Source organism: Triturus cristatus, chromosome 2_2 (assembly GCF_964204655.1).
Source record: "Triturus cristatus chromosome 2_2, aTriCri1.1, whole genome shotgun sequence".
In the NCBI taxonomy this organism is placed as follows: Eukaryota; Metazoa; Chordata; class Amphibia; order Caudata; family Salamandridae; genus Triturus; species Triturus cristatus.
The window spans coordinates 54856609-54881157 of record NC_140582.1 but is presented as its reverse complement, the minus strand read 5'-3'; the positions used below and the strand labels follow the sequence as shown (position 1 = coordinate 54881157).

The 24549-nt window shown below is 47.3% G+C and overlaps 1 protein-coding gene across 2 annotated transcripts in view; it reads left to right on the top strand.

The window, feature by feature from the left end:
* Positions 1-24549, top strand: part of LOC146861821 (uncharacterized) — a 1143841-nt gene that overhangs the window by 389707 nt on the left and 729585 nt on the right. For both annotated transcript variants that reach the window (XM_085643198.1, XM_085643199.1), the window contains exon 6: positions 2753-2797. In XM_085643198.1, the coding sequence (XP_085499324.1) occupies positions 2753-2797 (45 nt within the window). The remainder of the gene's footprint in view (positions 1-2752; positions 2798-24549) is intronic.

The window sequence follows — 24549 nt, the reverse complement described above, 5'->3', positions numbered from 1 at the left end:
GCAGACTTCCTCCACAACAGGACCTCTACGATTTACAAAAATTACGAACCTCAACCCACCGCCACTGACACTCTCAGCTACCTTGCATATGCTGCGGCAAACCTCAACCACCTGCCCACCACCTGGGACCAGCTCACCACATGAGACACTACTGCCTTCATGGAATCACTCCACTCCCTTGGACCCTTGTCCCCACCACATATTGAACCTTGGGAGCACGAAAATCAGCAACGAGCTCACCACCATCTTCAAAGCATCCATCACCTTGGCCACCTTCCCCGAAGACTGGAAATATTCAGAGGTCAAAACCCTTCTCAAGAAACCCTCCCCCGACTCTAGTGAACTTAAGAACTACTGCCCCATCTCTCTACTTCCTTTGCCCGCCAAAGTTACTGAGAATGAGAATGCTATCATCTGCCAATTCATGGAACACCCAGAGAACAACAGTCTTCAGGGCCCCTTCCAAACCAGATTCAGGTTCAACCACAGCACTGAAACCACCCTGCTTGCTGCAACCAACAAAATCATACCCTCCTGGACTGGGGAGAATCAGCTGCTCTGATCCTCCCTCACCTCTCAGCAGCACTGCACACTGTATCTCACCACACCCTCATCAAGAAGCTTTATTGATATGCAATACAAGGAGAAGCCCTCAAATGGATCGCCTCCTTCCTCACCTTAAGAACCCAGAGAATCAACCTGCCACCATTCACCTTGGAACATAAGAATATCACCTTCAGCATTCCCTAAGGCATGTCCCTCACCCCCACACTTTTCAACAGCTACATGACTCTCCTGGCCACCATCATCAGAACGGACGGACTAAACACCATATCTTACGCAGGCGACACCCAGCTCATCCTCTCGTTATGCCCCCCTCCGCCTTCAGGGCCAACTTCTACTGGTGCATTATGAGTCGCTGACTGTTTGGAGCACAGCTGTATAAAACTTAAAACAAACAAAACAGAAGTACTGGTCTTCAGGAACAACACAGCCCCATGGAGCAACGCATGGTAGCCTCCCAAAATAGGACACTCTCCGACGCCCACGGACACTGCCTGCAAGCTTGGAGTTATCTTGGACAACAAGGTCACCATGAAGAACCAAACCAACTTAGTTTTTTCCACCTGCTTCCTTACTCTTTGCATGCTCCATAATACCTTCATAAGACTCCCTGTCAACACCAGATGTACGGTCTCTCAAGCCCTTATCACCAGCCGACTGGACTACAGGAACACCCTTTACGTAGGGGTCTCCACGCACCTACTCGAGAGACTGCAGACCATGCAGTGCCCAGCGCCCAGACTTATCCTCGATCTTCCCATACAGACCAACCTCAGGAAGCTCCACTGGCTCCTCATTCAGGAGAGATGTCAATTCAAGATGTTGATCCACACCTACAAAACCCTCTACAATCAAGGACCAGCCTACATCAACCACCGCACAAACTTTCACCAGCCATCCAGACTCCTTTGTTGCCTCTCCCACTCCCTCACACACACCCTGCATCCACTGAAGCAACAGTGGAGGATGCTCCTTCTCCCACTTATCTGCTAAAGCCTTGAACAATCTCTCCATGTATCTCAGGACTTCAACTTTTCTTCAAGAAATCAGGAAAGGAGTCAAGACCTGCTGTTCAACTCAACCACCCGGAGCTGCATAGTTTGCAGTGCCTGGATACCCTCACAGGGGTTTGCCATGCTTTACAAATCCTGATTGATTGATGTAATCCTCGGTTGGCTGAAAAAATGATTTGAGTCAGACAAAGTTCTCTTTACACAATGTCTGTTTCAATTAACAGCCATGCTTGCTTGATTTTTCCAATTCTTCTTCTTTATATTATTCCTCAGATTGAAAATTAAATAATAACAATTCTTGAACAAAATGGAGGGGTATTTGACTGTTACCAATGGCTGTATGTCAGTAAATCTGCTAGAAAACGTTTGTTCATACTTGCCTTTCAATACTACAAGATAGTGACTAGGATTCGTCCGCCCTTCCTTTCTAACATGTTTATATTTATTTTCCTACGAACCAAATTTTTGTCTTTCATGTACTCAGAAGTCATCCATTAATTACAGAAATTATCCTAGTACTGAATCAGTACTGCAATTCTGAAATAGTAGAGGGCTACTGCGTAAAAGTATAATATATGGGATTCTACAATCCCTCCATAAACACCTGTTTCTAATTTCTTTATAATCTGACACAGCCAGTAGCTGATTTCAAAGAAAAGACATCAGAACTCAACTGTAATAAGTTATTGCAGCCCACTTCTCAAGCCACAGTGCCTGCTGCCAGAGCCAGTAGCCAAGGTGAAAGGAAGGTCAGGTCACACAGCAGCTGTTTAATGCAAGGAAAACAAAATGATGGTTTTCTTTCTTTTGCTCTATTTTCCTAGCATACAGTGACTAGCACAAAGAATATGATAATTTTTTTGCATTCCTTAGCTAATTATAGAAATGTTAGAATCTTTCTGCATGTTTCTAAAAGTTCTAAGCTACAGCCGCTTTAAAAACAAAAATAAACTTACTGGTATTGAACCGTTTCTAATATCTTTTTGAAGCAAATATCTAACAGGTTTTTGATATGTTTAATTTTGCCCTAGAGGTTCTATATTCATGTTTACAAACATGCTCTCACTTTCGGTCGCTCTGTAAAGGTGATGTTTTATCATAATATTTATTGTATTTTCACAGTGTTTGCATGTAGTAATAACACATTGTTTTGTTTATAAATTCACGCCACGTAGGTAGACGACCCACATGCGACGGTGACTTATTGTACAACTATCGAGGTAAATGTGACACCTATCTTTTTCTTGTGAATAATTATCAAACAGAATGTATTATTTTGTTTTCATTAATGGGCTCTGCTATGTCAATTAATATTTCCCCCTCCTAAATATCGGCAACATCTAGGGCTGGTTAGTATAAACAGATGTATTAGACTTTTTATAACAAATGTATTTTACCATGGCCTCCAGCTTTCAGTTAGTTGTTACCTATAAATTGTGATTTTCAAAATTTTTGTGCAGAGAAAATATAAAACTTTAATAAATACGAACAGGCAAATGTTATATGTTTATTTTCAGTATTGCTGAAACCGCACCTGCTAAAAGGACACAGTAATATAATGGCATGTTATGATTTCATAGTGCAAAATGCAATGGCACCAGTCCCTCATCTTTATTGCTGCAGCCTCAGCAAGATACGTTCTTTGCAGTATTTTGATAATGTTTCTATTTTTTTAACTATTGTAGTTAAGGCAATTCAATTTCTCCACAAGGCTATTTTAAGTGAAGACCTTCAGGGGAGTTTGGCCTACACCTCAGCACCAACTAAGCCAACTAAAACCACAAGATGCCAAATGTTTGCCTCTAAGCACAAATCACTCCTTAATAGCTCACAAGTGTCTCTCCTGCCCTTGGACAATACTGTTGTACACTCAGGGGCAACCACCTTTCATTTTAACCCCACCCACGGTCCTGACACTTCACCACACTTCATTTTTATCATGTCATAGAACCCATTTGGCTTTGGTTCTCAGTTCGTCTTGTGAAATCAGCCTGTAACAACTTGTATGAGTGCTCTTGGTGTAATATCTCAGGTAAGGTCTGCATGACACCAGAAACAAACCCTCATCTTCTCTCTTACCTGAAGTAGTGAGACAGAGATACCCACAAGCATACAAAAGGTGATGAGAGGAATGCTCAAAATAAGTCTAACCACTGAAAATCGCTTTGTGTAGCATTCCAACCCATCTTTCTTTTGCCCACCATGCTACCTCAGTTTGGGCCCAACCATATGCAAATCACTCTTGTCCCTGCTACAATAGAAACAGTCCAGCCCAAACTGCCAGGCCAAGTCTTCCATGAACTGGAACACAAGCAACTCAAGCCCTGTTTAGCCCTGATTCAGGCTCTTCAGTCGGGTGCAACTTGGATCCCCACTATGTCATTGATTTGGCCCTCAAACATTGACAGGAGGGGGTCCTCAACATCACCAGCTAACTTGAAAGCCTTCCTGATTCCACTGATGAATGCCACGCCTTCTCTGATAAAGAGTATCCACAGTTCCTGGAGAATGATCCATTTCATAAAGAAACTGTTCCAGTAACTTAACATGACAATTGTCATCGTGTAAAACCTGGGATTTCTACATTTAGAAATCTTCTTGTACGGTTGTGCCAGTCATGTACTACAATCAGACTCTCATTGGGGGGGACACAGGGCAAGCAGGGACTTCTGAGTCTCACCTATGGGAGTTGCAGCTGTTGCCCTCTGATGTCCTGGGTCTGTCCTAGTATGGCTCTGCAAACTGGGCCAAGTACAGCGGATGCTGCAGTTGACTCTCAGTGGTAGCGATGCCGGGTATCGCTGCCTTCTCATGAAGGTTGTGTGGGCGTGTTCAAGCTTAGAGCACTCAAACATTTCAATAAAGGAATGTCCAGTGTAGTGTTTATCTTTTACAATAAAGAGAATTACTTTAATACACCGTAGAATCCAATACTATACACTCCTATCCACAAGAAACAATTTGCTGTTGCTGGGTGCTATTCAGGCAGTGCTGGCCTCTTCCCTCTTGCTCCCTGCTTTACTTATTATCAAGGTGCGATCCTGGTTCTGGGAGCTCAAACTTTGCCTTAAGGTATGCAGTAGCAGCATGAATTAATATTAGCTACAATTTTTTTAATAATCCTGAAATACATGAGTTTATCAGTTCTTATCATGCAGTAGTGGAGAAAGCTCCAGTAGGTCAGCTTGACTGCCCAGTCCCCAACATGCCCTCAGCATCAGAGGTGGTGCCTTATTTGCAGATCCAGTGTGATCAGATCTCTGGAGCTGGTACTGCACCCAAACCATTCAATGGCAGAAACAGAGAAGGCAGTTCTGGCGTAACAATATCCCGAGTAGACCATCTGTGAGTGTCTCACTTTGGGATCTTGGCGATTGACCAACACTGCAACCAGTAGGTCCATTTGAGATCCTGATCAGTCCAGATGACACCATTGTGTTGTTACAGTCTCTTCTGGCTGGTCGTGACATTGGTAGCTGCAGCCCTGCCTATGCAAGCTATGTGGGCTGATACAGCCCCTTTCCAGGTTGGTTTCACTTCTGGTAGTCGCACCCATGCACATGCTGATCCCTTCTGGAAAGGTGTTGCCATGCACAGGTCGATCAAAACACTTGGCATTTGCAGCCGGACACAGCCCAATTACGATGCTTGACAGTTGTGCTTATGCGTAGGCTAATTCTGACATACATTGACAGCTTGACCCTACCTTGGCAACAGCAATCAAGGATTTGCAGTTCCTGCCAATAACTAGCAAGGACAGGCGGTGGATCTGTGGAAGTTGGGGGTCCAAATGTTTTATCTCACCCGAATGCTCTTCTTGGGGCTGCACAATGGGAATGCACTTCTAGGAACATCAGGTGATGTCTGCTCACCTCTCGGAGACTGGCTGTTGGGTATCTGCTATGGTTGTACAACATTCCTCTGAGTACCCAGCAGCGCACTTCTTTCTTTCTTGGCTGTTTGAAATGGGGTCTCTAGTTGGCAGTGGTATGCACCCTGTCCAAGTAGGGACCCTCCCTCTAGTCAGGGTAAGTAAGATACACACCTAAGATAACCCCTGCTCAACCCCTTGGTTACTTGGCACAGAGCAGTCAGGCTTATCCCAGAGGCAACGTGTAAAGAATGTATGCACACAAACACCCAGGGTAACACAGTGAAACCACCATAAAAGGATGCAACATCAGTTTAGAAAACAAACCAATATGTATATGATTAAAACAAGACCAAAATGATACAAATCCCACAAACATAAGTGAAGATATTCATTTTGCAATATTAAATACAAAATATAGGGTTTAGAAACAGATAGCACGGGCTGGGGCTATCTGAGCGTGCTTGGCTGAGACAAATCCACAAAGTACCTGGGATGTGTCAAAAATCAAAGTTGATGCATGATGCAGGGGAGATGAGCATCAAGAAGGCAGGTGAAGCGTCGATTCCTTAGTGGGATGCCAGGTCGTTGAAGCGAAGATGACGTGAGACGCAGGGGAGGTGATGCATCGATTGCCGGTGGAGTCCTTGATTCCTTACTGTAGTGCGGTGTGGATGATGCGCCGATATCCTGGAACAATGCATCAGCACTGCGATTTCTTGGATGTTGAGGCAGGCGCCATGTCGAAATCAGAACAGTGATGATGCATCCGTGCTGCATCAATTCCTTTTGTGACAAAACAGATACTGCTTCAGAGCGAGGCGTCACAGACCTACGTGATTTGGTGCTTGTTACTCACTCAGCGCCGATGCTTCAGAGGCACTGCAGTGAAAAGCTGTGGCCTGCATGTTGTGGCAGTCAATGCTTTGCGCACTCAGCGTGTGGAGACCACAGCTTTGGTGCAGGCAGTGACGATGCATCAGGTTTTGCAGGAATGCACTGGTTCCGACATGACACCTGGAGTCGATACTTCGATTTCTTGCTTTTTCATGCAAAGTCACCTCCAAGATCCCAGACCTAGATTTGGCACCCTTTGTAGGGAAGGGCTCTCAGCAGAATAGCCTAGGTGATGCAGATTAAAGTCTTTGATGTCCCTGAGACAGGAGGCAAGCTCCAATCAAGTCCTTTCGGAAACTTGGAAAGCAGGATATAGAAAGCAAAGTCCAGTTCTTTCACTGCTAGGATAGAAGTAGCAAGCAGCAGGCCAATACATCAAAGCATGCAGCAAAGTGGTAGTCCCTACTGACAACAGCACAGCTCTTCTTCCTGGCAAAAATTACCTCAATCCAGAAATGTTATGAATATATGGTGTCAGAGGTCAGGACTTATAACTATTTCAGGCTTTGAAGTAGGCAAACCTCAAAAGAAAGTCTTTGTAGTGCGCAAGAGCCTGCCTTCCCCTGCCCTGTCTCCAGACACACTACATGGAGCAGGAAACTTTCTGTGAAGACGGGCATAGCCCTATTTGTAGGAGAGTAGGATCTGCTTCTTATGGTTACCCCCACTTTTTGCTGCTGTAACACTCTATTTCGACTTTAGTCTAGCTGGGGCCCTGCTATTCAGGACCCCAGCCTAGCTGCTTCTTCTCTAAATTGATTCCTAGTACCGTCGGTACACAACAGATTGGATTCTGAGGTGCCCTTATATGTCTCTAGTATATGGTATACTATGCCCTCCAAAATGACACCACAGGTCTGTTACTGCTGCCTGGGTAAGGTGCTGCATGCACCCCTTACTGAGATATAGGTTCACTATATCTCACCTATCACTGCACATTGAAACCTATCAGTCACCCCTATGGCAGGCCTTATCAATCCTGAAAGCAGGGTGCTTGGTTTCATGTAAGAGGATGCCCATGCATGAGCAGAGCCCCTCTGCAGCCTTCGGAATCTCTTCTCCGGGGTTGTCTGTGATGCAGCCTGACCATATACTCTTAAGTGCATTATAACCCAACGGTAAATGCTAACTTTGGACTGGCTGCACGGAAACATGTCATGTTTGGTGTCAAACACCTTGGAATTATACCCCCACACCATTAACTGGTGTAGGAGTTTGATCCCACCCTTCTAGAGGGAGAGACATGACAGCCCGGTATTCCCGGTACTAGCTTAACAGAGCCTTGGCATCACAAAATGGATGCTGCAGCCACAGACACGAGTCTGGCCTCCTGCTGCTGACCAAAACTCCGGCAGGGGAGGCCTGGACAATAGGTTTCCTGTCACAGGGAGGTGTTACCACCTCCCAGACAGGTCTTAGTGGATTAGGGCTGGGTGGAAGCACTCCAGGAGGGCTTTGAAGTCCTGCACTGGGGGCACACTTGGTGTCCCTGTGCATAGTCCCGCTCAAACTGGCTGCAGGGGCTACCAGCCCCTGCTCTGGCGTGAAACTGGACAAAGGAAATGGGTGTAGCCACCCGCTTTCCAAACCCTCCCATAGGTGGGTCCCCTGAGTTAGTCCAACCCCTTCCTTGGGTATAAAGAAGGAACCTCTGTAACCTGAACTTTAGATATCCCTGGACGAAACTCTGAAACTGAATCCTGGAACTTCGGTGATCTGTTCAACACCATATGACTAAAGAATCTCCCTTGGAGTAAAGGAGTTACTCCCCTGCTTGGCAGGCACCAAAGATGCATCTCTCCGGTCTGTATCTCCGAAGCTCCCACTGGACACTGAAGACTTTGCAACAACAGAGGTGGATTTCCAGACTTCCCAGAGGGCGAACCGAGTCCCCAGCAAAGCTGAGACCTGTAGCCCTCGTGTGTACCATGGAACCGGAACCCCTGGACACCGTGCACATTTGCAAGTGCATCAGCTCTCCGACGACTCTCGAGGTTGTGCATTGGGTTACTTGTAGCCCAGACCCCGTGCACGTTTTGCTTTGAAGATTGTGGGCCTACACTCCATGAGTGTTCCGTGAGCCCGCTCTTTGCATTCCCGCTTGAGGTCCCTTCGCGATCTCTGGTTCGTCGACTGGTGGGTCTCTGTGAAGGTAACTCTGACTTTCTTTGGGCTTTCCTGGTTGCTCCAGACGTGCTCTCACTCCTCCTTGCTGGGGAAGTCCCTCAGACCTTGCTGGTCCGCACCAAAGCATCTTTTTCCTTTCTGCATTGGTTGCCGTTGCCAAGGCTTGTTGTGTCTAATCTGGGCAACGATGCTGCAGCACTCGACATCCTTTTTAAGACACTTGAATCCAGCTCCTGGTTGTCCTCAACGGCTCCGGTCCTCGTGGCTGAAGAGTCAAGCTTCACCTTCTTCACCTGAAACACCCAACATCGGTGGGTATTCGTCTATCGTGCCCCTGGTCACTGGCAAGTGACCCAGACTCTGTCCTTTCTGCTTTCAGGTTCTTCACATCTCCGATCCAGGCTTGGATCTCTTCAGACACTTTGCATCTTCCCGGCAGCAGCACTTCTTCACCAGGGGCCATTGAAAACGATGAAGCGACCCAACACCATTTGACACCTATACACCAGGCTTCCCTAGGTGAGGTAACTCGATTACTCCGGTGCTCCCGTGGGGTTGACCCTAGAACTGTCTACGTCCAAGAGGGTTTGGTCCTAGTCCATCTCTAAGTGTCCTTTAACTCTAAAAATCTAACCGCGACTTTCCCCATAGAAGCTAACGAGAGCTCGCGGCAGTGTTCTCATACTGCAGACGGCCCCGTGGGTCCCCTGTGTCACTACCTTTGGGTCCCAGTGATTCTACAGGCTCTAGGCCTTGTGTCTAGTTAAGTTGTGGTTCTTATACCACTATTTTAATATATGGTTTGGTCCGCCCCAAGGACAAACTGTGTATTGTGCTTTTGCCTCTAGCCTCATAGAGACTAGAGGGGTGTGTTTAGTAATAAATACATATACATTATATACATACCTGGTGTGGTCTCCTTTCATTTAGCCACTCAAGAGATTATAGACTGGTAAAACAAGCTGCTTTACATTCCTTCAAGACTTAACCTAAAGGTTGCTCTCCATAGCTACCACTAGGATAGCTTTCAATAAAAGTTGTCTTTAACCTATCATGAATAAGGGGTCGTTTGGACTGGTGCAAGGTACCCACAATAACCAGTGGACAGCATGTACCAGGCCAACTTCACACACTATTCATATGCAGGTGTCAGCCCCTACCACCACTCTAGCTCAAGAAGGCTCATCAGCCTGATGATGGGCCATCAGGATATGCAGGACACACCTCAGTTCTCTTTGTATGTGGCAGTCTAGAGTGAAATCACAAAGCCCAACTGTCAGCCAACCAGATGTGTATTCCAGAGACAGGCAGAAGCACAGAATGGGTAAGCAAGAAAATGCCAATTAATAAATGGCAATTAATTTGCCCGTGTTTTGACAGTCTTAAACTGCTATCTACCTGGTTATATACTGCCTCAGGTTGCATCCTACTACATTACTCTCTCTCGTTATTAGTAATTTCTCATGTTATTGTAATCATGGTTAAGTTATACATGTCCTTGTTTTCGGGACCAATGGTTTTTCTTTTTATCTAGATCCTATCAGCTCACACGTTCTTTGTCCCGATGATGATCTCGAACTAAGGAGATCAAAACGCTGTCGACTTCTCACAACCTAAACTCCTTTAATACAACTTAATATTCGCAGAGTTTTGTACTATGTTGTCAATGCGATGTAAATTTTAAGTCACCAGCACTTATCACTTCACCCACTTTCACATTTTCTGTGAGCACCAGGACTAGCTCCTTAACTTAGGATGATACTCCATTTATGATGTTAATAAATGTGATGTCACCCTTACAACCTTGTGTCCCTTCATACATTGTCTTCCCAGTGCTGCTGGGTCTCTCTTTCCATTACTAAACCTAGACGAAGGCATTTGAATAAAAATTAGTAGCCCTGCTACCCGAGGACCTGATAGGCCTCCCGCAGACCGCTGTGTTTTCAACTAACTTACTAAAAGTGGCATTTTCAGACTTGCAATTTAAAAAACAACTTAACTAAAATATGTATTTTTAAATTGTGAGACCAGAGGGACCAAACTATCTGTTTCTAAGGGAAATTACACTGGAAATATGTTTTAAGGCAATCCCATGTTAACCTGTGGGAGAAACAGGCCTTGCAGTAGTGAAATACAGATTTTAAAATTATTTCACTACCACGACATGTAAAAACATAAAAGCACATGTCCTACCTCTTAAGTATACGGCACCCTGCCCATAGTGCTACCTACAGCCTACTTTAGGGGTGCCTTGCATGCAATAAAATGGAAGGTTTGGACCTCGCAAGTGGTTTAACTTTCCAGGTAAATATGGAAGTTTAAATCTGCAGACAGGCTCTGCAATAGCATGCCTAAGTCATGGTTAAAGGGCTATTGAGTGGGTGGCACAATCAGTGCTGTAGCCATGCTAGTAGCATTTAATTTACAGGCCTTGGGCACATATAGTGCGCTATACTAGGGACTTACAGGAAAATTACATTTGCCAATCAGGGAGAAGCCAATTGTGATCACATTTTTGACATAGAGCACGTGCATTAGCAGTATTAAAGTGTCCAGAGTCCTAAAACCCGCAAAATTAAATCCTGGATAGAGTAAAAAAGCAGGAGGCAGAAGCAAAAAGACTGGGGAACCAGCTCCAACAGATGCCAGGTCTAATGCATCCCCCAGCTGAAAGTAGGAAGAACTACCCAATCTCCTGGGAGTTCTCATCACTAAGGTGGAAGAATGTGGACAGACCATCAGCATTGGCATGTTCTGTAGCAGGGCAATGTTACACCATAAGGTCAATTTCCTGTAGGGAGATGGACCACCTCAACAGTTTTGGTTTCTCACCCCTCATTTGTATTAACCATTTGAGGAGCCTGTGGTCTGTCTGACCCTGGGAGTGAGCCCCAAACAAGTATGGCCTTAGCTTCTTCAGCGCCCAGACCACAGAAAAAGCTTCCCTTTCAATTGTGCTCCAACTCTGTTTCCTGGAGAGTAACCTCCTGCTAATGAAGCATACAGGTTGGTGTAGGCACTATTGGTTTATCTGTGAAAGCACAGCTCCCACACCAAGCTCTAAGGCATCAGTCTGTACCACAAATTCCTTGTAGAATTCGGGCACTTTGAGCATGGGCGCCAAGCACACAGACTCCTTGAATGTGTCAAAAGTGGTCTGGCTTGCCTCAGTCCAGATAACCGGTCTTGGCTGCTTCTTGGAAGTTAGCTCTATCAAGGGGGCAGAGATGGTGCCTTAGCCCTGGACGAATCTCCTGTAGTACATGGTGTGACCTAATAAGGCTCTCACCTCTGTCTGGGTCTTGGGGGGTCCCAAGCCAAAATGATGTCAATCTTGGGTTGTAGGGGCGCCACCTGGCTGCTTCCAACCTTGTGTCCCAAATACATCACAGACCCTTGAACACACACACAGTTACACAGTGAAAACACCAGAAAAGGACTCCACACCAATTTAAAAATCGTCAATATTTATGTGATTAAAACAAGACCAAAACAATAAAGATCCGACACACACTTGTGAAGAAATTAATTTTGCAATATTAAAGCCAAAATATAGCATATAGAAGCAGATAGCTCCAACTAGGGCTAGCTGAGCATGCTTGACTGAGACAAATCCACAAAGTACCTGGAATGCGTATAAAATCAACTGCGATGCATGACGCAGGGGAGATGAGTGTCAAGAAGGCAGGTAAAGCATTGGTTTCCTACTGCAATGGGAGGTCATTGGCGCATTGTCACAAAGATAAGGTGAGGTGATGTGTGGATTGCCGATCAAGACCGCAGTTCCTTACTGGGGTGCAGTGTTGATGATGCATCGATGTCATAGCATGATGCATTGGTGCTGCATACATTTCTTGAATGTTGAGGCAGGCTCCATGATGAGTTGATTTCTTAGCGTCCAGATAGGCACTGCGTCGGAATCAGAGTGAGGCGTCACTGACCTTGATGATGCAGTACTCGAGACTCACAGAGCATTGATTCTTCAGAGACACCGCTGCAAAAAGCGGGGGCCTGCGATGTCGTGGTTGATGCGTCGCGCACTCAGCGACTGGGGACCACAGCTTTGGTGCAGGCAGCGGCGATGCATCAGTTTTTGCAGAGATGTGCCAGTTCCAAAATGATGCCTGAGTGAATGTGTGGATTCCTTGTGTTGCAGGAAAATTCACCTTTAAGGACCCAGAACTGGATTTGACACCACTTGGCAGGTCCAGGCTCTCAGCAGAGTAGCCCAGTTGCTGAAGATTGAAGTCTTTGGTGTCACTGAGACTTCCAATAGGAGGCAAGCTCAACTCAAGCCCTTGGAGAAACTTAGAAAGCATGACGTAGAAAGTAGTTCTTTCATTGCTAGGACAGAAACAGCAAGCAGTAGGCCAACACAGCAAAGCACACAGCAACGTGGACGTCCCTCCTGACAGCAACACAACTCTTCTTCCTGGCCGAATGTCCTCAATCCAGAAGTGTTTTAAGTATTTGGTGTCAAAGGTCCAGCACTTATACCAATTACAGCCTTTGAATTAGGCAGACTTTAAAGGAAAGTCTTTGTACTGTACAAGACCCTGCCTTTCCCTGCCATGGCTCCAGACATACTATATAGGGCAGGAAACTCCTTGGGCCGGATTCTGTTTTTTGAATAGTTTCCAACCAACTCCGATTAGGAGAGTCCAACCGACAGAGTACGATGCATCCAGATGCTTCCAGATACAATTTGGTTGGACTCCCAGTGACTTCAATGGGAGTCTATGTTCCGACCGAATGCATAGGCTCCCATTGAATAAAGGGTTGGCTAGGGGAAAATCGGGCACCCTGTGGCCAGCACCCCCTGGTGTGCATGACTGGTAAAGGGGACACATGGGTACCCCCACCATTCCGATTGGAAAGGCTTTGTATGCATGGGGCCCGCTCTGGGCTCCCAAAGTCTGCTTCCAACTGCTGATTCGAGTCTGGTTTGGAAAGGCTGCCTGAATCCAGCATCATAATCGGTCATTCGGTAATGCGGCCCGTAAAGACGTACAATTCTGCTCCATACGGCTCGGTCATTCCAAATGCCGTTGGGTTCACAAAGCACAAATGTCAGCCAACCAGATGTGTATTGCAGAGACAGGCAGATGCACAGAAGATTTAAGGAAGAAAATGCCAACTTCCTAAAAGTAAAAAGACTGACCACAGTTTGCGCGCACTCCAGCTAAATTAGTACACAAACTAAACCTAGTGTCCAAAGTTATTTTAACTTGGTATGCCCTCCTTGAAGTGGTTCCACTCTGCCACCTGTGTGAAATTAAAAAATGTGAACTAGAGCATAATGCTCTACACAGGGTGTGCACTACCTGGTACACTCCTATGTGAGTGTGTATAGACTAATCTTAAAGGATGCTTGAGACACTTTACACATGAGTAAAACAATTTAACAAATGGGAATCAAAATTCTTCATAATTCAACATCGTCTCCAAAATTCAAATTCATTCAAAACGTGAATGAGCCATTAGCCGCTTCTTTCTTGATGATAAACTTCTTTTATTCACTCTGTGAGAGATGAATCCAAATCAAAAAGTTCCAACAGTCCATGTTATTCTGATCCCAAACAAAGAAATGCTGTTTCTTTAATCCTAATGCATTTCGGGTGTAACCAACACCCTTCTTCAGGGAATATCTTAAAACAAATATTTCATTTCATGTCTCAAAAATTTGTGAATAAACAAAACTGTCTCAATTAAAAAACACATACTGGCATGATTCTCATGAATAGACAAGCTTGAACAGAATGAAGTAGACCCATACTATCTGGGGAAGTCCGAATATGCAACGTGAATGAGCTTGGAGTCCAAAGGTTTAGAAAGAGACTGATAAGAGTATAGAACGTGTAGCGACACAAACACACCTAGCACACACCAAGTGGACCAAAACCTAATCACCTCGTGAGTTCGAGTAAAAGAAAACCGCACTCAATATGTGATAAAACAAAGTATCTACCTGATGGAAATCTAAAGAAGGATCAAGTCACTGGTTCAAATATATTAAATTGCCTGTAAAACCAAGAGAGATGTATGTGTTATGTGACTCAGAGACATAGGACACTAGCGTGTGTAACCACAGTACCGGTAATACCAGAGAGTGCCCAACACTCACCTGGCATTTGGCGACGCCGTTTATGGCAATATAATATTACTCAAAAGTACGTGGTGCAGACTCACGGAGAATTAAACGGTTAGATGGTATCTGTAAATAGTGTAAATAGTGTAAAATCACTATCAACGTGTGTTCAATAATCAAATGCACGAAGATAACTCCAAGCTGGTGAAAACACTTACAGCGTGCCGAATATCACGCACAGTTGCAACCTCTCAATGCGAGGAGTCACATAACACATTCTTCTTTCATGGAGCATATTTAACAAATGACCATAGCGTGTTCAAAGATACTTGCCACAAAGATGTTAAATCTGCGTCGGGGAGGAGGAGGAGCCTAGCACGCATCCAAGATGGTCGCGTGAGCACAGGGCTCCCCGGACCCTTGCTGCTCCTCGGAATTTATCCTGAGAATATCCTGATGTGGTTTATGGAATCTGGGAGATGAAGACCGGCTGAGCACGTATCTCTTTTCAGAAATTGAATCGGACCTGGGAATCCTGAGTTATCGTTGTTCGAACTTTTGGGACCCACCCGACGGAGGTGCCCGGGGCGAAGGTGATCCGTGGAGCCGTGTCGTAATTGAACAACAGCGGCTGCAGCGCGGTGCCAGGGGCCGCTCGACCACTTTCGGTTTCACTTTCGGACTTCAGGGGGCTGGCCGGCGGACGCGCTTGAGGTGGCGGGGTGTTTCCTTGGCCTCTGCACGAGGCTTTGTCTCCACCTGCCACTAGAGTGCCTATCGCCTTGGGTCCCCCCGCACCGCCATATTGTGGTCTCGGGTGAGGCGCTAGTCTCCGGTGCCGGTGCCTCTGCTACTCTTGATCGGCGGTCCCCCTCGGTGTCCGTGACCACATGGGGGGCAAGGGGGGCCCCGAGGGGCGTAAGACTAAGGCCTCCCTCCGCGGGGATCGGTCCAGACCAACAACATGGACCGCTACACTCAGGGCAGAGGTTCCCCTGGAGCGGCCGGTCCCCCCCCGTACGCCGCCGGTGGTGGCACGTCCGTCTCTCCGGAGCTTTCCCTACAGGACATCATGGGCGCCATTGATGGCATCAGGGAAACCATCGCCACGCAATACGAGGCCCTGGCCCGTAAAATCGACACGGTGGCAATTGATGTCACCTTAATTCGGGCGGATCTCTCCAAAACAAACGAGAGGGTTCAGGCTCTCGATGCGCGGACCTCCACCCTTGGTGCGGATGTATCGGGCCTGCAGGCCGCGCTTGGTGACATCAAGGTGGTCAACGATCAGATGGCCCGGCGGCTGGAGGACTTCGAGGGACGGGCCCGACGCAACAACATCCGTGTCATAGGCGTACCGGAGTCCTCCGACAACCGCCCGGTTGACCTCCTGGTCGAGGAACTCATCCTCCAACAGTTGACCCCTGCTGGCCTAAGTAAGTTCTTTGCCGTGGAGCGGGCCCATCGAGTTCCGGGCGGTCGGCCACGGCCGGGGGCCCCCCCGAGGCCTATCGTGGCCAAACTGTTTTACTACAGAGACCGGGATGCGATTCTGCAGGCCTCACGTGTCCATGGCCCGGTTCGCCATGAGAACTCATCCATTAACTTTTATCCGGACTTTACCCAACTGGTCCAGAAACAGCGGATGGGATTCCAGGGGGTGAAACGTCGTCTCCGTGAACTGGGCCTAAAGTACTCTATGCTCTACCCTGCAAAACTCCGAGTGGAACATGAGGATCGGACTGCCTTTTTTGACTCTCCTGTGGCCGTGAGTGACTGGCTGGACTCGCTGCCGGACAGAGGTGGCCGTCCCGGGCCCTCTGCAGGCGCCGAAGGTGACGGGTCCCCTTTGGAGTGACTTTTGGTCCTTGATTTTGCCATTTTGCACTGTTCAGCTGGGTTGTACTTCTTTGGTTCATTTTGTCTTGCTAGGACCTGTGTGGGGGGCGGGCGGGGACGGGTCCCTTTCCTCCTCCGGGGTCTTTTCGTAGAATGGGGTTAGTTGGGCGACAGGCACACTGCAAGTTGGGGGGGTTTTTTGGCCCGCAGGGGTGCAGGGTGGGGGGAGTTGGATTTGGGGGGGGGGTTGGGGGGAAGGAGGGGTTGTTTTGCTGTGTGTTTTCTGTTTGCAGGGCGAGGTATTGATTTTTGTCCAACTTCGGGAACTGTGCTACTTGCTGGGGGACCTTTGATCTATTGGAGGGGATGGGGGGGGACGGGTTGAGGCTGATGTCATGGAACGTCAATGGGTTGGGGGACCGTATCAAACGGGGTGTAGTACTGCAGTATTTGCGTCGTCTGACTCCTGATGTGGTGTTTATCCAGGAGACGCATCTGGTTGGTAATGTCTGTCATGCAATGAACAGGGGGGGATACCGCCTCGTGGCTCATTCTGGTTTCACAACTGGTTCCAGGGGGGTGGGCATTCTCCTGCGATCCTCACTTCCGTTGGAGATCACCAGGGTAGTCTCAGATGACAGAGGGCGCTATGTGTGTCTGACTGGGAGGTGGGAGGGGCATCCCCTTGCCCTGGTCTCAGTTTACGTCCCCCCGGGCCTCCAGAACTCCACCTTCGCGGACTTGGGTCGAATGCTGCTTGAACTTCCGGACAGTCTTTTGCTTATGGGCGGGGACTTTAATTCGGTGGTTTCGGGTGACCTGGATCGTCACCCACCCTCGGCCCTCCCCGCTGCCCAGGCATGGCTAGGTGGGCTGTTGGAGACCTTCGGCCTGGTGGATGGTTGGCGATTAATGCATCCGACCCAATGTCAGTACACCTTTCACTCTGGGGCGCATGGGAGTCTTTCTAGGTTAGACTATTTCCTTATGCCCGCGGCGCAGACTGGTCGAATTCGAGAGGTCAGGCACCTGGCGAGGGGTATCTCCGATCATTCCCCGCTGTGGCTGCTCTTTGACACCGAGTCGCGGTCTGCAGGGCGGATCGCTCCCATTAACCCGTGGTACCTGCGAGACCCTACGACTCGCGACAGCCTGGTTAAGGCTATGGACCAATACTTCCTTGAAAACGAGGGGTCGGTGTCGTCCACAATGTCCCTGTGGGAAGCCTTTAAAACCGTAATCCGCGGACACGCCCTCTCCCAGATAGTGGTGGCTAAGAAGCTCAAGAGTGAGGCAGTGGTGAAGCTGGAGACTGACATCTCGGGGCTGGAGTCGGCCTTGGAGGCGGGTGTCACTCCGGACGGGCTCCATGCCCTCAGCCTGAAACAGTTTGAATACAGGTCTCTTGTCACTGACGCTGCCAAAACGATGTATAGGGAGCAGCAGGGTCGATTGTATGACGCCGGGGACAAGGCGGGAAAGTTGATTGCGTGGCTGGACAAGAAGGAGAGAGTGAATCGTGTGGTCCCGGAGCTGCGTGTCTCGGATGGAGTGTGTGTGACTGAGCCTGGTGAGATTGTGGAATGTTTCGCCGACCACCTCCGGGCCGTGTACTCCCCGGTGACTGATAGGGATGAGGAAGACTCTTGCCTTCTACTGAGGGATATTGCTTTGCCCGGCCTGTCCGTCGAGGACCGTGAGCAGCTGGACGCCCCCTTGTCGGTAGATGAAATAGCAACTGCGATTCGATCCCTTCGCTCGGGCAAGGCTATGGGTCCCAACGGTCTACCTATCGAATTATATAAGTTGCGCCCGGATAAACTCGCGCCCTTCCTCCGTCGTATGTTTCAGGAGTCCCTTGAGGCAGGTTCCCTTCCTGCCGACCAGCGCCTGGCCACGATAGTCGTGATCCCCAAGGAAGGTAAGCCGCGAGACCGCTGTGCCTCCTACAGGCCTATCTCACTGCTAAACGCAGAGCCTAAAATCCTGGCTAAAGTCCTTGCCAATCGTTTGTTGAGCGTCATCTGCGATCTGATTCATCCTGATCAATGCGGCTTCATCCCGCATCGCAACACCGCCCTTAACTTGCGGCGTCTTCACGGCGCCCTCGCCAGGGCGGAGTACCTCTCCGAACCGGCCGTGCTGGTTTCTTTAGACGCCACGATGGCCTTCGACACCATCGAGTGGCCATTCCTCTGGGCTGTCTTGACCAAATTCGGCTTTGGGGAGGGATTTCTTGGCTGGGTGAAGCTTCTCTACACGGGACCCATGGCTCAGGTGGTGGTTAAAGGGCGGGTCTCTCGGCCCTTCGCTCTCGGTAGGGGTACGAGGCAGGGGTGCCCGTTGTCCCCTCTGCTCTTTGCTCTCGCCCTGGAGCCACTCGCTGCTTGGCTCCGCTGGGAGCCCTCGATCAGGGGGATCCGGTGGGCCCCGGGCTTCGAGGATCGGGTCTCGTTATATGCGGACGATATTCTCCTGTATCTTACCTCGCCGCGGCAGTCGCTTACCGTTCTCTTTGATGTTCTGACTTCCTATGGGAGAAATTCGGGTCTAACGATTAACTGGTCTAAATCCTGTGTCTATCCTATCTCCGGTGGCCCTCCTCTCTTGCCGCCTCGGCTTCCGATCCAATTATCTCTGTCCGGCTTTAAATACCTGGGGATATACGTCTCGTTGGACCCGGTGGCTCGCTATGAGCAAAATCTCCTGCTTCCACTTCGGCGTTTGAGGGAAGACACGGCTCGGTGGTGTAGGCTGCCCTTGTCCCCGCTGGGTCGGGCAGCACTGTTTAAAATGATGTCCCTTCCCAGATTCCTCTATGCACTTCAGAACTCCTTCGATGTCATTCCAGTGGCCTACTTTCGGGAGGTGGAGAGCCTGCAGAGGAGACTGGTGTGGGACGGACGGGCGCGTATCGCCCTGGCCAAGCTTACTCTCCCCTGGTACGACGGGGGCATCGCGCTTCCCGACATTCGCAGGTATTATTGGGCCTCACAGCTATCGGCCATTAACCATGCCACGTACGCGCCTGGCTTGAATCCGGCGTATGAGATGGATAAATTCTTGCTTCCCGGCGGGAATTATAACAGGGCGCTTTACTCCCGCTCGGCTGGACGGACCCTGACGGGCCCTACTAAGATTGCGGTACGGATCTGGAAGGCGGCCAATGTAGCCATGGGCTGGAGTGAGCGACTAACATGTGCTACTCCTTTATTTGCCTCCGACCGACTGGGAAGCCTCTGGACAACGAAAGGGTTTGACCGTTGGGACACGATTGGTATTAGTAGAGTGGGAGACTTATGGATGAAGGGCGCGGTTAAGACCTTCGCGGCGCTCCAGAGCGAATACGAACTCACGGAAAGGGAGTTCTTCCGATACGCCCAGGTTCGGCATGCCCTGCTCTCTGTCTTTGGGGAGGGGACCAAGATCCCTGCCTCTTCGCCCCTCGAGGACCGCATACTCGATGGTCATGTCCCCGACAGTACTATCTCTTTAATTTATAAAAAACTTATTAATAATCGGGCTGACCTCTTGGTGCGCCTTCGGGAGACGTGGACGGGGGATGGGGTGGAATTAGACGACGAGGACTGGCAGTCTGCACTGTCGTCCCCCAAGGAAGTAGCCATTCCAGCCCGTCTCCGCCTGGTCCAACTAAAGATTCTCCACCGGGTGTATGTGACGGGTCCCCGTTTGGTCTCGATGGGATTTTCTGAAGATGGGCTCTGTAAGCGGGGATGTGGGCTCAGTGCCACCTTTCTCCATATCCTTTGGGAGTGCCGCGAGGTGGCGGAATACTGGCGTCGGGTTCATGTGGTCATGGGACAAGTCACCGGAGTTGCGCTGCTGCCGGAGGTGCGTCGCTGTGTCCTGAATGTGTGGGAGCCCAATGATTATAACGCGGCTCAGACTCGGTGGGCGGCCCTGGGGAACATGATTGCCAAGAGGGATATAGCGCAGCTTTGGGGCTCCCAGCGGCCTCCCACCGTGTCAGTATGGAAGGAGAACATGGACTGGTGTATGTTCAGGGAGAAGACTGTGTATGTGGCCCGTGGTAAACCCGGGGCATGGGGTAGAATCTGGGGGCAATGGAACGCGTATCGTGGGGGTATCTGTACGCCCCCCCTAGTGGACACCGATATTGCCTTGTCCCCCTGACCCTTGATGGTTCCTTGCAACTTTTTGTAATAACCGAATATAGATGTTCCTCTCCCGTGACCCCCCCCCGACCTATCAGTACTCCTTCCTCTTGATAGCTATTTGAAGGTCTGAAGTAGAGTCCCCCGGATGTAGCCTGACCCACGCTTTTTTGCCCTTATGCCTCGCCTTTTGTTTTTAGTTGTTATTTATGTTAAACTTATGTCTCCTGCTTCCTTCGAACTATCCGGAGCCATTTACGGGGCTGGGCCCCAGGAGTCGACTACTGCCTTAGCTAATGTATGATCCTTTCTGAATCTAGCGGCCGGCCCTGGTGGTTGTAGGCCCATGCTTGTAACCGATTTATTGTTCAATAAAAAATTTAAAAAAAAAAAAAAAAAAAAAAAAAATCTGCGTCGGGTAGCGCATCGTTCCACTTTGCATCCAAGGGTATGTCATGGCAGTCTTCTTCCTGTACCAACATCCAGTACCATTTAGTGATCTCTTTTTTTTGTACAGGGTTGCCACATAATGCCGTCTCCCAGTTATTCGGGCCACCAAGAACTTAGCTTTGATCCCATCTTGTTAATTGGAAGTGCTTAAATCTAGACAAATGGTTGTTCATTTGCTTCGATAAGTGCTCCCCGGAGATTGCACTATGCTCATCCGTCAAGTGCCTCATTTCTCCATTGCGGCTTCCATAAATGGCGTGGACAGTGAATCTTGTAAACATACAGGAGTCCCAGGTGATTTCCAAATTGGGGCCATATATCTATAACAAGGGAAGTCTATTATTCTCCGTACTTGAATCCACAATTCGCATACTGTGCTCAGGACCTTTAGATGGACCTTTTAAAAAAATTGAGGGTGCCCATATTTAACATGAAGTAACTGCCATGTTCAGCAAAGTCGTGGGTCACAGTTCCATAGCATGGCCAACTTGGTTGATAATTTTTGGTTAGGAGTGCTCTAAAAGTTTTCAGCCGAAAAGCCCAACAATATAACTGGAAGTCCAGAAGGGCAAGCCCACCTGCGATTTTTTTCTTGTGTAACTTTTCCAGGCAATTCTTGGGTTTTTACTAGCCCAAATAAAACTAGTCGGGTCACTTTGTAATTTCCTGAAACACTTTGCCTCGAAGTGCAGCGGTGAAGCATTAAATATGAAGGTGAACTTCGGGAGAATCTTCATCTTGATCAGATTTATCCTGCCTATAATTGTTAAAGGCAGGTTTTTGACCAACTGGACTCCTAAATATCTTATCTCTCTCTTCACATTTCTTTCCAAGATGGTGCCCAATTGTACATTCCAAGCCAATATCTCCGTCTTTTCTTCATTGACCTGATATCCACCTACCTTACCAAAGTCTTTTTAGTATGTGCCTGATGATTGGGAATAATTCTATGGGATTTTGTGTGTATATCATTAGATCGTCAGCATAAAGAACCTCTTTCTTAACCCAGCCTTGATATTGGAAAGGGAAAATCCCCTGTTCTTTCCTAATCTTCCTAGCTAGAGGCTCAATATATAGGTTAAACAGTAGGGGGTGAAGAGGGCATCCTTGCCTCTCCATTTCATAAATTGAGGGAGCCATTGATTTAAATTCTTGCTGATGGTTTTCTATATATACTTTTTATTGCATTCCGGAACTTGTCCCGTAGCCCATTCTGACTCATGACTGCATAGAGGAAAGACCAGCTAAACCTGTCAAATTCCTTGGTGGCATCAACTGTCAAAATGGCTAATGGAAGATCTTTATCAATGGCCAAGCCAATGGAGCCCACTAAGTCATAAGTAAGGTCAATTAGCTGTCTACCCTTAATAATCCTTTTTTGCAAGGTCCTTATTAGATCTCCTAGAACTGTCTCTAGCCTTTTAGCCAATATACTGGTGTACAGTTCATAATCATTGCTCAGTAGGGATATCAGTCTGTAGGACTCACACTTTTTAGGATTTTTGTTTGGTTTGAGAATGAGTGTAATGTGGCATCATTCCAAGAATCCGGGACTGCAACTTCTATGTACACAGCGTTAAGTAGTGAGGTTAGTGAGGAAATTATGTAATCTGCTAAAGCTTTGTAACCTTCACTAGGAAATTCCATCGGGCCCAGGCGCTTTCCCCTTTTTTAGACTTTTAATAGCTATAGATACTTCCTCCACTGTTTTATTGAGAAGACGTTTCTTATCATGGCAGATTTTTGGCAGGGGATCGCTTAAGATCCAGTTAGATATTTACTCATCAGATATTTGTATCTCCTCCTTATATAGATTCTGGAAAAAGTCAGTAAAAGCCTTGGTCATCACAGCAGCTTAGACCCTACCACTCCACGACTATTTATTTTATTGAGTTCCGTACAAAATCCCCCCTGGTCTTACATGCGAGAAGCTTCCTGCACCCCTCCCCATATTCATAGTTTGAAAGTTTGCTGGCAAACCTTTTTTTTTAACAATACCATCTAAGTGCTCTACAAGGTCTTTTTTCCCTTGTCTATTTTCGCCTGGATCTTGTTATTTAAATCTGGATCGGCTACCGCATGCAGATTTTTTTCCAGGTAGCTATTCTCTTCTCTATCTCCTCAATCTTCTTGTTGTTCTCTCTATGTTCCTATGGATAGCAAGTCAAGTCAAGTCAAAGTATGCTTTATTCGAAGGATATTCATAAAAGCAAGATACAATATACAATAACAATTCATTAGATACATTAAAATACTATTAAATACAATACATTTCGATACTACATACTTTTACAAAATCTAGTTAAATTAGATCCATAAGGGAGACATTATTTCATTTGGCAGCGGTGCTGTTCAGATCAGATGCGGGTTGACATAATTAAAGCCCTGGATTAGACATTCCGCAATAATTACAGTGGATACTTTTTGTTAAAACAATGATATTTAAATAATTAAAATTTTTAAAAGAGATTACATACGATAAAATGCTAAACATTAGCAGGGGGGGGAATAGTAAAAAGACTAGCATAGCAGGTTATTCTCCCTCTGATAAAAGCTTTTATACGCATCCCAAATAACACAAACAGAGGCGGAACCTACATTTAATTCAAAATACTCTTTGGTGTCTCAATTCAGGTTTTCTAGTATTTCATGTTCTGCTAGGAGGGACCTATCCATTGTCCATCTAGATCTAGGCAACTCATGATCTAGGACTATCTCCAGGCTTACCACTGAATGGTCCGATCAATGGGCTGTCTAATGACAAACCGCCTTGACCCTATTACTTAGTCTAGCATCTATCAGAAAGTAATCTATGCGGGAAGCATGTCCATATTTATTATTCTGATGTGTGAACCCTTTATTTCTATCAGCTTTTTGTCTCCAGGGGTCTCTCAAGCACTGAGTCTTCATCATATTATGTATATAAGTTTTCATCTTTGGCGTGGTAACTGTCGGTCTAGTAGTTGATTTGTCTAGCTCAAGATCTAGTAAAGTGTTAAAATCCCCTGCCCTTACAATGGGATCATTATCATTTAAAATCTGTTGGAACAAATCCTGCAATGGTGATGGGTCGTCTATGTTCGGACCGTAGTAGCTTATCAAAGTGAGTTTTGTGTTATACACTATTATTTTAATAATGACCCATCTCCCTTTGGGGTCTGTAATAGTTGTTTTATTTTAGCATGGGGCGAGTTCTTAATCAGAATTGCTACCCCTTTTACGTTACAGTTCTGGTTGGTGCATGTGAACTCTAGGACCCACCTATGACCCTTGAGTATTGACTCTTGTAGCACTATTATCTCACTGTTCGATTGTTTCAGTTGAAGAATTCTTCTTCTCCTATCTGCTATTCTCAACCCATTTATATACCAGCTTATTAACCTCAGGATGTGTTTTTTGTCTAGATTAGCAATCTTCCAGCAGTGTCTCCTTTCCCATGCTTCTTATTCTTTGTGTGATTTTCGCATATGAGGACCATATATATGTTTTAGTTTTTCTCCCAATACTCCCCACCCAGTGTGATATTTACATATTGTGCATGAAACTCCTCTAATTTAGTTCCGT